The sequence below is a fragment of the Lepisma saccharinum genome, chromosome 5 (assembly GCF_977018435.1).
Source record: "Lepisma saccharinum chromosome 5, izLepSacc3.1, whole genome shotgun sequence".
NCBI classification, from domain to species: Eukaryota; Metazoa; Arthropoda; class Insecta; order Zygentoma; family Lepismatidae; genus Lepisma; species Lepisma saccharinum.
Window position 1 is genome coordinate 7,525,652 of NC_139233.1, and position 14,659 is coordinate 7,540,310.

A 14,659-nucleotide genomic window follows, 5' to 3' on the forward strand; every position below is an offset into this window, starting at 1 on the left:
ACAATAAGTTGAGTCACACTGATACGTGTGTACCTATGCTATGAAGAGCCCTCCTTGTGGGAGGGTTGTATGGAAAAAAGACACACATTGAGTCAACATTCGGTGCTTACATGAGTCAGGGCGTGGCTTTTCCTCCGCCATTAACGCAGCATGTTCCGCTGGCAATCTCTGCTCTAACGCATTGACACAGTTTAGCATACTCCTGCAAAAGAGTCAGCATATCTGGTTTGGGTAAGCTAAGCTACAACAGTCAGCCTATTGAGGGTGTGTCGGACAAGGAAGGAAAACAAGTACCATCACCCTTACTATGATTTCCACACTTGAATTTTCATGCATTTGCAAGGTCCAAGTTTTTCTGTATGTATTTACACATGCAAATTAAGTTATTTTTCTATATTCACATGTTTGCTTATTTATGTCACTTTCTGCATGTTTCGCCTAATCATAACATGAGGATGAACCATTTTATGTAGGGCCGCGGACAAAGAAACACACCCAGGCTACAACTCTTAACTTAGAACGTACGGTAGTAAAAGGCAGGGTGGTATTGAAGGGGAATTATATTCTCTAGTTGCTAGTTATTGGCATTTGGAGGGTACTACGTGTAATATATACAGGGTGTTGCAAAATACCTGTTACAACGCTTGGGAGGTGATTCAACATGTAAAAACAAGGAAAAAATGCCATGTGAAAAAATGTCGAAATCGGCACCGTTTTCGAGTGACAGGCGTGCGAAAATCGCCTCACACCATCTGTAAAGCACAATAACTCAGGAAGCAAGAAATATATCAATGTCGGGTTAAAAGAATAAAAAGAAAGTCGTGCCTAACGAATACAATGGTGCAGCAATTGAGGCCCAGTGTACATTGCGCAAGGGGACTCTCAAAGAAAGTGGGGAATCCCCTGATGGAAAATATAGGAAATTTACTACTATTCTTTACATAATGTTGAGATCGGAATGTAGGCAGTAAAAAATGACGACGTATTCCACATGTCCCACTACTACTGGGACACCGTCCCACACCCGGGAAATAGGAAAATAACTGCAAATCTCCTGTTGTACACGGTTCACTTTGCGGTACGAAGAAGAAAAGAAACCAATTTGTCGCATGTCCCACTACTGCTAGGACACCATCCCAAGTGGAAAAAAAACACGGGAAAACCATAAAAAACGTTTTCAATTCCTTAATGTTGACACACTACTTTGCAGTACGAAAAACAAAAGTTAAACAATGGCCACATGTCGTCAGGCTGTACATACTACAAGAGAGCTCCCCAAAACAAACTGGGTAATCCACGAAGGAATGAAGAGGGAGAATGGCAAGACAACGCACACAATGGCATGTAACATTTCCAGGGACAGCACATCTTGAAGCGATTCCATTGAGAAGCGCACAACCTCCGCACATGCAGGTCGACGGCATGTAGTACAGCGACCTCCATCATCTTCACTCGCACCTTTCACTAAAGGACACTATGCGGTGCTCACAAACACCGGTATACTCAGAGTTGTTGAAAATGTCCGCCATTGACTTCAAGACAAAGATGGCATCGGCGAAGCACAGATGGTCTGGTACGCGCAAATACCTCTGGCATGTCACCAATTGTCCCAGCAGAGGCACTAACACGAGCAACGAGGTCCTTAGCACTTTCCACAGGGGTTTCATACACGAGCCTTTTAATTTCTCCCCACACAAAGAAATCCAGTGGTGTGAGGTCAGAGGAGCGAGGTGGCCACGGTTAAGGCCCATCCCTGCCAATCCAACGATCACTGAGTAAGACCCTGGCTCCCCGGTCGAAATGCGCGGGGGTGCCGTCGTGTTGAAACCAGATACGTTGTCTACCTGCCAGTGGTACGTTTTCCAAAAGTTCAGGTAATACGTCATGTAGAAACACCCATTAATTCCCACCACACAAAGTAGAGGGCAAAATGTACGGGCATATCAAGTGGTCACCTACTACTCCACACCACACATTCACTGCGAACCTATGTTGATGATGGCCCACAATGATTGCATGCGGATTGTCCACATTCCAGACGTGGCTGTTGTGGCCATTGAACATGCCGTCCCTGGCGAACATTGACTCATCGGTCCACAAAACTATTGTTGAGAAATCTGGAATGGCAAGAGTTTGTTGCACGTACCATTGGCAGAAATCCATGCATAGGGGAAAGTCCGTGGGCAGTATGTGGTGCACTTTATGCAATTTGTATGGGTGCAATCCCTCCTCCTGAAGAACGCGGAACACATTACATTGCTATGGTAGGTTTGTCGCGTACGAGCAATGACACGTGTGCTGGTGCCAAGACGTTCTCGTATCGCGTCCAACACGTCCTCTTCAAATTGCACAGTGCGCATAGTGCGGGGTCTTCCACAATCCCACCTACGGGGTAGTAGAGATCCAGTTTCACGCAGTCGAGCATCAAGTCTTTGAAAGAGTGAATGTGCTGGCAACCGCCTATTGGGAAAACGTTCGTGATACGAAAGCCGTGCCTCACGGCTGTTTCGGTTTGCCTCTTCATAAACGAGACGCATATCAGCAAGCTTGTGGGTATAGTACTCCTCCATTGTCCTGTTCGAGAACTGCCCAGCAACAGGGGCACTTTCCCTCCGAGTGACGGTTCACAACTACCGTGATTAGCACCCACGTAATGTCACACAGGTGTCCACGCAGTTGTTGCAAACCGAGAAAGAACACGCGAATGCGTACTCTATGTACAATTTACCTTGGTGCAATTCAACCACACACACACGCCAGACTAAACTCCACGCTGCGACACGCAGAACAGACAGGATGAACAACGGTCGACTACACTCTCTACATAGTATCCACCAACGCAACTACACAACAGGTGACCTACACTCCCAGCGCCTCTAGTGGGGCTTTCTGTAGCAATCAGCTGAAATCAATCTCAGCGTAACCTGACGGCATAGCGTCATTTTCGGGTGAATTTCCTATTTTCCGAGTGTGGGACGGTGGCCCAGCAGAAGTGGGACATGTGAACATACGTCGTCATTTTTTACTGCCTACATTCCGATCTCAACATTATGTAAAGAATAGTAGTAAATTTCCTATATTTTCCATCAGGGGATTCCCCACTTTCTTTGAGAGTCCCCTTGCGCAATGTACACTGGGCCTCAATTGCTGCACCATTGTATTCGTCAGGCACGACTTTCTTTTTATTCTTTTAACCCGACATTGATATATTTCTTGCTTCCTGAGTTATTGTGCTTTACAGATGGTGTGAGGCGATTTTCGCACGCCTGTCACTCGAAAACGGTGCCGATTTCGACATTTTTTCACATGGCATTTTTTCCTTGTTTTTACATGTTGAATCACCTCCCAAGCGTTGTAACAGGTATTTTGCAACACCCTGTATATGACAATGCTTCGCGATAAGTTACAGGAAGTTTCCCAAATGCAGTGCAATTTCTTAAATATCACATGCTTTTTTTTTCCATTTGGTTTATTTTACTTTGCTTTTCTGCCACTTTTGGCTAATTGCAACAGCGAGGATAAGTGATAAGTGGATGAAATTAATGAGGGGACATTGACAAAGAACACTCATGCCAGAACTCAAGCCCAGGACATGAGACGAAAGTCTACCACTTAGCAGGAGACAGGCATTTAAGTAGTTTTACTTAGCAGTTACCAGCAACATTTCAAGTCCTTCCTATCTTTGCTGTTAGCTGTAACCAGGTACCAAGAAAACAACCACTTTTGTTCTCTCTTCTTGGACCAGAGTTGAAGAAAACAATGGATTTTTCATTATATAGTTGTTGGACTAGGAAATATAATTAAAATGCATGAAACCACCTGAAGAAGCAAACTGCACTTAAACTTGCCTGGAAACAACCCTTTGATGTCAAGGTCAAGAAAGTGGCTTGTCATTGGATGACACGTGGTCAGCGCATTGAGTCCCATCCCTTCGGTTTTCTAGCTTTCAAGACTGAAGTTGGCTATTACTGCTTTTTTGGTAGCTCCCAAATTGTTCTGACATTTTGTAACCCACACTGGGATCGAACCTGGGACCGCTAGCACCAAATGCAAGAGTGCTGATCATTCGACTATGTGAGAGCTCTAAACTGCAGTTAGAAAACCTCAAAGATTCCAATATAAAACTGCAAAATGACCAAAACATCACAAATAAGCAAACAAAGGCTAAAACTTGTAGGAAAAATGCACAGTAGAAGGCAATGTTTCCTGATTCTAAATTAAAGGAAATTTGCCCCCTGCCTCCCCCCGCCAATTGACTTTTCAACAAGTTTCAAACTCTGGCTACTATCAAGATCAATATCCATGAGTGAAATCCTGTGTCCCTTTTCAAACATACCATTCTTATTTATTGCATATATTTTTCTTATTTTGCAGTGTTCTTATTGTGCATCAGTACCCAATAATGACATTTAGTGTCAAAGTTGATACATGCAACAACCAGGTTTTAGTAACATTTTACTTGGACCTTGCAACACATGAAAACACTTGGCTGAAATCTGTACCCAACATGCCTTCCTAGAAAATCAAAGTATTTTTCAGATCTTGTTCCTAAAAGCACGAGAGGCAAAAATGTGAGATTTAGTTCAAGTAGCTACAAGAGAAACAGAATATCAGTATATTTCAGTTACAAGTGGAGCATATAATCATTGGGGAATGAAGAAATTGCAAGACAAGAAAGTTAAGAATGTCGAAAAAATAAGAAGTAGAAGTAAGTGTTTGTAGGTTGAAGTACAACTACGTAGTGTGTAATCCTTAATTAGCTTACTATGAATTGTTTACTCCTCATGTAAATCTGATAATTCATGTATTGCGGTGTACTTCAAAGTCTTTTCCTGGACAGTGTGATGCTTTATTCAACTACTGTCTGTACACTTTAACTGAATCTAACATTAATTATATATATATATGAGATATATAAACCAAACCAACAAATGCAATAATAGTCAAAAAGTATTATTGAATGCAGTTCATGAAAACATCCATGACAAACACTTACTTTAATGTAGTCCATTTTTGTTGCAATAATGGTACACTTTTGATTAATTGGAATTTTTAAATTTATGATTATAATTGATATATAAGCATTGCCAGCATCTAACACCTGCCACAAAAATTACTACAGACTTAAGTATTTCAAAATGTGTTTTGTGCAAGGTTTTTCTTATATGATAGAAACAGTATGTTGTTTTCGATCTGTATACTAATGCAAAGTTAAGAATGATGACTTGTGTATTTCTGACTAATATAATATTATAATATGATTATAATGACTTGAGTGCATCGCATAGATATTAACAAAACATACAATGTAATGTAGAGATCCGATTGAAACCAATGATAAACATAAATGATGAGGGGATAAATAAATAATAGATAAACCCTTTTCAAATGTAATAATAGGAAAAATCTAGTTGTATGCTGTATTGCACAATTAAATTACTTTTGTGTTAAAAACATTGAAAAAACTTCAACCCCTACTACTATAAAAGATGCAAAATAAGAAAATAACACTTCTGTAACTTTGAAAAAGAAAAAGATGGCGTATCTTCTTTGAAGTATTGCCAAACAATTAAAAAACATAATGTGAATAACAGAAGGAAAATTTCTGAGTGAGTTACAGCAGAAAACAGATTACATATATAAAAATAACATATTGTATAAAAAAAAAATATATACTTGGAAACGTGACATAGCAGGGAGAGATTCTTCCTCCAAGTTTTATTCTTTTTGAGTTTAAGGAAGTTCTTTTGTGTGTGTGTGTCTCTGTGTGCATGTTGACACTATCCGTTTATTTGATCACTGCATATATGAAAAAAAACCTCTCCAATACTGTAAACAACAAATAATAATAATAAACAACAGAATCTTTTTACACACGCAAAACATTAGCAATAAAATAATTTGAAAACACAAATCTTCATGTTCGATCAATATTTAACTGATGGATATTTCATTTGTTTTTCCGTTACTCACATGTTATATTTTCAAGTTCTTATTGGTATGTAACTATGCACCAATTAGTAATGCTATGAAAAACTTCAGCAAGTTGCTGCCATATTAATTTAGGAAGTATTTAATATACCACCTTCTAATCCTGAGAGCTGTGCTAACCACTCCACTACCTCAGTAGTAGAATAGTTAGCACAGCATGCTATGACATGAGGATTCCTGGGTTCCAATCCCAACTTGGGCATTGGTATTCTTTATGTGTTATTTCATCAATTCCATCATATCATCACTCATCCCCATCAACGTGATTAGCCAAAAGTGACAGAAAAGCAATGCTAAATAACAAAAATCAGAAATCTAATCCTGCAGAGCAATTTTCACTTTCATTCCTAACATAATATTCATTACATATAATAAAGAATAATGTAATAGCTATTAAAAATGCACAGTTCTCCCTGTACATTGTGCCATGATATGAAGGTGCATATGTGGTGTGATCAGCAACATGGCTTCCTTACCCCCTTAATCCACCCCCCCCCCCCCAATATCAAAGATATTGCCCAAAAAAATCCTAGCTTAGATGACCCACCCTATGGTTCAGACTGTACAGACTTGACTTATTCGACTTATATAGTGTGTTGGCTAAACCGACCAATTTTCAAATTGTTGAACTAATGACAGGTGATGTGTCATATGCATATTTCGTTTTTGACAAAAACATGAAATGTGAAATAGCACATTGTAATGTTAATTTTTCATGTTTCTAAAAGGTGTGACGTGCCTTTTCCTACCCTGTTTTGTCATGAAATGATGCGAAATGAACTGCAAAATGTGAAATAGACTCTTAAACAAGAAATTTAGAGTTTATTTACAGACGCAACACTTTCTGAAGTTTGAATTATCCTGAGAGTTATGCAATTCATTAAAAATTTATTAATTCTGCTGTAAATATTTGAGAAGAAAAATGGACCCCTTTATACAGAAACTTAATACTTACTACATAAATGTGTTATTAGGAGGGATATGTTTATTTTGTGTAATAAATGTAGTTTTTAAATCAAATTTAGGATTATAGTCAAAATTTTATAACCAAAATGTTATTTTACATATGACTTTTGATCTGATTTTTTGCCAAAATTTAGTTTTGTTTACCACTTCTGAATCTTAAATTGGCTGTTTTTTTCGTACTGAAATTTTGGGGTTTTATTTTAACAAAAATATGTGCCTCTAGTTATAACAACAAAATGTTAGTTTCGAAATATGAATATCATAAATTACCTCTCCATTAGTGAAATGAAAATTTGATGTAATATTGTTCTCATTATGGTGTCCTGCAAATTCAGAAAACCTCCAATAGCTACAACAGCAGAATATTAGACTTTAACAAATATCCAAACCTAATAATTTTTTTTACTAATTGGGGAAATTCATGGAATATGCCCACAAAATGCACTATTATTGAATGAGGAAAATAATTTAGTACACAAACAAAAAAGAAAGAATGCAGGTGTTACTTCAAAGAACTGAAGAAGGAACGAAACACAACCAATATTTTTACACTTAAGGAACACAATTCCTTAAAAATAGTTAAAATATTAAATTAGCAGTAACACAATATGAATAACTGTTCTGTCCACATTGTTCATCATAAAGTACTGTATAATAGATATACATACTTACAATCCTATATTTGTCAAAATATAATTTTCACGCATTAAAAATCAAGACAAAAACACTAATCAAGAATATAATCTGTAAATGAAGAAAAAAATGTTACATACAGAACTAGTTCCTAATATGCTCAAATTAACATACAGACAAAATTCAGTACTACACAAAGAATAGTGAATTATAGTTAATATTCTTTTCAAATTTTCTGAGCATATTTAAATTGAGTTATGAATAAAAAGAGTATTTGCTATTGCAGTGAGTATGACTGTCATGTCTATTTTGTGTAAGAAATACAAATATATTTTTCTTAGTTTTGAAAAGAATTTAAGCAAAATGAACTGATATAAATTAACATAATCAATAAAAAAATGAGCTAATGACTTTGTGAGTGTTAATGGTTCTAAAGCAAGGAGAGAGAATAACATTTAACATTAACATAAAACATTCTCTTTCGAACCAAATTGGCATAATATTATTGCATTAGGTGTGGCAAGATGGAAATGACAGGCCCAGCATATCCAGTGATGATCTCTGCATGAAAATATCACATAAGAAAACATTAAGCTGAAAAATTGATTTTCTTAATTATAATTTCACATTGTTACATTTTAACCAGGTTAGTAATAAAGGTGGTACATCTAATGCAACAAGATTACCACAGGATTACAAGCATAGGTATCTAGAATTTAAACAGCAAAGCAGAAAATAAGTGAAGGGTGTACAACTTGAGTAGAACACAACAAACAGAACACAAAAGGTTATGAAAGTGTAATAATATAAGTGGTAATACATTATGTAAACACTAACAAAAATATGTGCTGTATAATTTGTTAATAATACTGAAGGAAATTACTATTTCTTACAAAAAAAAAGTGTTTATTTCGTTGGGATTATAATGTGAAGTTCTAAAAGTCAACATAATGTTTGATTTTTAGACTAAAAAATTCAAGATGCAAGCATGGAAGTAGTTGAAATGAACACATTGGCCTGTAAAAATTTTTTACTGAAAATTGAGACCTTAACCTTGCATTTATTTTTAACAAATTAGGATATGTTTCCAAATGAAGAATTGCCAATTAACAATGTCAAAAGTGATATTTATAGAATGAGCTCAAAACCAAATCTTCAGGAAAAATAATAACAGATTTACACATTATTTTTATTTTTATGCCTTAACAATATTGATTTGATTTGATTTAATAAATAGTAATAAATAGTACTGAAAGGGTATTGACTATTCATAATGGTAAGCTCACTATCAATTCAAAACTGGTCCATTAACTGGATATGTTAATGAGTATCTGTTACATTTGTGATCTTGTAAACATGTTCTCACTGTAGCATGAATAGTTTTAAGCTCACTTCCCTTGATGCTAACTTTATACCCTGAAAGAAACTGTGTAGCTGCCTGAATAGAAATATAATTGTAGTGATATAAACAGCCAATGATCGTTAATATTCAAATACTCAAACATCTATCAAAAGAAGATTTAAAAAAGCATCCTCAAAGTACTAATGTATGCAGAGAATTCCATTTTACCTAAATATGTATTAATTAATTCTCGATTAAAGAACAAATTAGATACTAATATGTATTGTTAACTTTTGTAGTTTCTACAAAATTGTAGTTTACCTTTGGGAAGGATCTATGAAAATATTTTGTTCACAAGTGACAACATATTAAAAAATAAAAGAAATTCTGAACATGTCAAAACAGCTGAAAAGTTGTAATATAATTTCTTAGAATGGGTTGTTAGATGAACAATATCAAAAGCTAGAATAGAAACAAATTAATTAAAGTAAGGGATATTGCTAGTGTTAAATTGTATCTATACAGCTTACATACTTCAGAATTAAACAATAACAAAGATTACTATGCAATTATAATACTGAATGCAAAAAATGTTTCCTTCAAAGATGATTCAATGAGGATATGAAAATAAGAATCAGAATTGAATGCAAAAAATGTTTCCTTCAAAGATGATTCAATGAGGATATGAAAATAGGAATCAGAGTAGGATCGTTAATATAAATATATTAAAATTGCATTAAAGTTGTGTTGAATGTCCGGACTTTATTGTTTCATAATTAAAATATTTCCCAATTATGAATAAAACTTAATAATAGTTCTGACCCTAGTGCCTGTAAAACTAGATTTTCTACTTATAAGCTGAACTAGGTACCAAACTGTACATAAATACTAGCTTTCATTACATGTGATATATAACCACATTAGTTAATCCAAGCTTCATTCACTCATTTATACAGCATATTGGTAAGATGCAATTGAACTAAATTTTTCAATTGTAGTCATATTTTCTCCCTTTTTTGGAAATTGGTCTTTCAATCTTCTGAAGATTTTCACAATTAAGTTTTAAAATGACAAAAATTAAGTAAAATAATATTGCATAATCTTTTTCATTTTAGTCCTAGTGATATTTTCCTTGAAGTTGATTTTGACCACTATAATATCTTTCTCCATTATTAGATTATAACACACTGTCCTTTTCTTAAAATTTATTTATGATTCAAATTTACTTTGTGTCACAAATCTGTAAAGAATTCACATTATTTTTGGCTTAGGATTGTACTCTTATAATAGAGTTGATATTAGAAGAGAAGTATACAATTTTCATCAGTTTTTCTTTTTTGGAAATCAGGAGTGGACTCCAGGAGGAAGGGGCAATCGTCCCTCCCAATCTCATCATTGATCTAAAACGACCTCACAATATAAAGTTTTCATTCATGGCAAGATATGTGGTTGCAGAAGAAGAATGTCTCTCCAACCGATACAGCTCTGGAAGCAGTGAAAACTGTGCATTATCTGCTTTTTGAGTACCTGAGTATACACATTATTCGACTGTTTCCTATACTACCGCAGATGAAAGGAGTTTCAGACTCTAGATCTAAGTGTGTGTGAAAATAAATTATTTGTAAGAGTATTTATCAGATGTTGAGGACATGAAGTTGCAAAGAAGAAGTGAACACAATTATGACTTACGAAATGTATAATCATATTCTATCATGTAAGGATGATATTGAAATTAATTTGTGGGAAATTGGAACTATGATTCTCAGCATACACATAAGTGGGAAACACTTATTCAGCAGAGATAAACTGGTGAGATATCAACTCAACTTCTTACTTACTTCAACAAACCATGATGGAAGAGTTTGAAAAATACCAATCCTTTCTGTAGGAAGATACTGGTTAGGTTATAACACCTGCCTTAGCAGTGCAATGAAATGCACCTTAAACATAAAACTGGAGTTGCACAAGAGATAATATGTTTACAAGATAAAAGTAATTGAAAACAATCACATTTCAAGTATCAACTGCATACATTTTAATATGAGTCAAAAGATGTATGTGAAGAGCAGACAACACCAGAACTCAAGAGTTGTTGTAAATTTGTAACTAATTGTAGTCACTGCCCACGAGACAAATAAATACTCTTATGAAGCAATTCAATTTTGATTAAAGGTGCCAAAATTTATAGAGAAACCTAACCTACTAATTTATATTATAATTTACAATCTGGTTTATTCAGACAATTAGCAAGATTTTCTCTTAGCATTTAACTCTGAGATTACTTCTTGCTTGAAACTAGTATTAAAATTATATTATTGTATTAAAGAGTGGTTAGCACATTGCACTACAATGCCAGGGGTCTTGGGTTCGAATCCTGGCTTGGGCATGGGTGTTTGCGAGTGTCCATTCATCAATTTCATCATATCATCACTCATCCCCACCTTCGCAAATTAGCCAAAAGTGGCACAAAAGCTATTTAATATATATATATATATATATATATATATATATATATATATATATATATATATATATATCAATAAAAAACAATAAATTCCAATATGCTGGTATTTACCTATGTCAGAAGAGATTCAAATCCATATGGATTAATAATGTAATGAAAGAATTATCAGCTACTCAGCTTCATACTACAAGATTATTGAAGAGGGATAAATAACTTTTTATAACCCCACAAATTCTAATGAAGTCATAACAATATCTACATATGAGAATGAGAACATGTATGGATCTAACATTCATAGAAAACACACTACCTACCTTATGACTGCAAGGTGAAACAGCATTTGCTTTACTATAAACTTTTAATTTTTTTTATTTAAGATGAAAAAAACATTTACAGTAATTTATCTGTCTACATGTGAACTTTGCAAGTTATGAATCTTCAGTTTAATGAGGGATGAATATATAACAAAATTAGATATAATAAAATTTTAGATTAATCAAACAGAAACGAAATTATATATACTTTTATGATGCATTAATGTATTGGCAATTGAGCTGTAAGTGATACAGAAATATACTCAGACTTTATGTACTTATTTGTGTAAAATAAACTAACTGCTAGTTCATGGTGGGTGCAGTAAACACAGTTCTAATATTGTACGAGTGAGGTTTTGTGTCTCCAAGATGCAAATTAAATTGTATTTTCTCATTAATTAATAACTGATAGTTATTTTAGTTATACTGATGACCTGCAACTAAATTAGCTATGCCAAGCAATTGTTTAGTTTTTCATAAACTTACATTCATTTTATGGTACATTCCTTACTTTCATTTCATGCTCAATTTTTTGACAGTAAATTATTCTATTAATTGTCTGTTTTGAAAAGACACAAACTGCTGGAAGGTAAATAAGCTAACTATAGAAACAATTTTGATTCACTGGCCTTTGTATGTGTGCGTTTTAGATCCCTTCCCTTAATCAACAATTTTCGTTTATCTATGTATTATATAGTAATGGCATACAAAAACTGCTATTTTCTTATTTAAAGTAATTATGTGACTGATTTTTAGTACACATTAGGAAGTCACCTGCAAAAAAGTATAATCTTTAAGAACACAAAAAGAATTATGTTTTTTTAATGTTTTTTTATTATAGACTAGCACACTGCACAGTTTAGAATATTTAGTTTCTACAATGTAATGCACTAGGGCAATGATTCTACCATTGAATAATGCAAGGACATGAATGTGAGAGAGTTGAAACACGTAAGTAGGGGCAAAGTGGAATAAAGAATAATGTTGTTCAAATGACTGCAAAATTACTGCTTATCAGAACAGTGCAAACTTTTGCACTCACACTATAATCCTGTACAGAACTCATTGTTGCATGTACCAAATGTACCAAAATAGTGTGCTATTTTCAAATGCACAACTAAATAGAGAAAACTTACAACAAAACGTAATAACTATAATTACAAAATAGAATAAGATTAATGAATTCTTATAACCTATATTCCATCTTTCTGTAGAGACTTCCGAGAGCTACAATTCTTTGCATACTTACACTACTGTGGCACTTATAAGGAACACAATTGTAGATAATGACAATTTCATGTAAAAATGTTATAGAAAGTACAATAATAACAAGTGCATGTGTGTAAGGGAAAAAACAATAACAATATAAAATTCTTTTCTGGCTCATACAAACTTACTGTTGCGAAGAAACAGTACTGTCGTAAAAAATCACTCCGTGCTTGCATTCCTGCCAGCCTCGCACAACCTACATAAAATACATTTTGCACACACCCCATTCATTTGTCTTTTCCATTTATCTCAGGTTCACTGCTTTGAGAAACTCTAGTCATGGAGAGCATGTTAGTCGGAGTTCCTTCCGTCATCGTACTGCTACTTTCTCTAGTCACTACTCCATATCCTTCACTCCTGAAATCGAACAGAGTTCATTAAAGGTAGCTGCTTCTGGGCGATTCATTCGTTTATTTCAGTATTCACATGGCTTCTTCCCCACAGCCAGCCTGCTATCAGCTTCAAAGCAGGTTCCCGATTCTTCTGTAAAATCTGTCTTTCCACGATTTTTTCTTTTCCTCTCATATTACGATTAGAGTTGAAACATCCATAAACGACCTGGATTTTTCTTTCCTACGCCCACTTTCATGCCATGATCTCTGCTAGTGCTCTGTTCACAAACTCCAATCTCTCTCCAACATGCATCGGAACTGGCCTGAAGTCTGTCTTAAAGCAACGGCCAGACAGTAATAACAGAAATTGTACATTCTTCTTCCAATTTGCAAAATGATCAGAAAATAAACATGCTGTTAAACATATCAAAGGACACAGATTTTACGTCGAACCGGAATCCTGCCTTTTCAGGAAAGAAAAATATGTAAAAATCCACTTATCTTCTTAGCATGCCGGTCACCACCAATTTACCTGAAGGCGGAGCGAGACGATTTCTGAAGCTTATGTGCTAATGCATAAGTAGTCACAATTTGTAAAAAAATGGGATTAAGTTAGTTTGAAAGTACCAAACTACCTTCTTTTCCTGCAACAAGGAAGGAGCGTAAAAGTGCAGAAGCTTTGTTTCAGACACTGTCAGTTATATATATTTACATTCAATTGTAGTTAAAATATGGTACAAATACAAATTTCATACTGAGGGGGAAATGCACAAAAGTTTGGCAAGTGTCAAACACAACGGTATCAACTAATTTGCTACCCTATTTTTTTTGGCAATACAATAAAAAAAAATTAAAAAGTGTCATGGGGAGTGTTCACAATTTGAAATGCTAACCAGTGCTATCCCTCCCAGTTAACAAAATTTACCTAAAGCATCCCCCTGCTAGCATAATTTGCATAAGCATCTCCCTACTTGCGTCAGTGTCTCCATGTTGAATCATACAAATATCTCTCCCCCATGCCATATATCTCCCAACCTGGCTTAATATTTCCCCATCTAATAATTTTCACTTTGAACACAGATGCTAAAAGGTCTCATGACCTGTGAGTGGCACATAACGCTAACCCATATGAAAATAAAACTGCAATTGAATTTTGATTTCTGTTATTTAGAGTTACTTTTCTGCCACTTTTGGCTAATCACGATGATGAGGGTAGAGCCCAACGCAGCTATCTCTACCGTTGTGCAGATACCAATTTTCGTTTCGTCTCCCTCTCTTTTAGCATCACGTGTTCTACTCTGCTCGCCAACCTTCGCCATTCTTGCCATATTGTCATTCCATTCCTGGA

The 14,659-nt window shown here is 35.0% G+C and overlaps 1 protein-coding gene across 21 annotated transcripts in view; it reads right to left on the bottom strand.

Annotated features, from left to right (window-relative positions):
* The window catches only part of Glut1 (Glucose transporter 1), a 428,124-nt gene that overhangs the window by 21,078 nt on the left and 392,387 nt on the right, over positions 1–14,659 (bottom strand). For 16 of the 21 annotated variants that reach the window (XR_014441680.1, XR_014441681.1, XR_014441679.1 and 13 more), the window contains one exon: positions 111–202. The exons of 2 other annotated variants lie outside the window; for them this stretch is intronic. Coding sequence is in view for 7 of the 19 variants with exons in the window: in XM_083122096.1 (XP_082978222.1) it covers positions 111–202 (92 nt within the window). In the remaining 12 variants the exon portion in view is untranslated. Of the gene's footprint in view, positions 1–90; positions 223–11,480; positions 13,337–14,659 lie in introns of those variants that run through there. 3 more of the 21 variants (XM_083122105.1, XM_083122103.1, XM_083122101.1) reach the window with 2 other exon arrangements.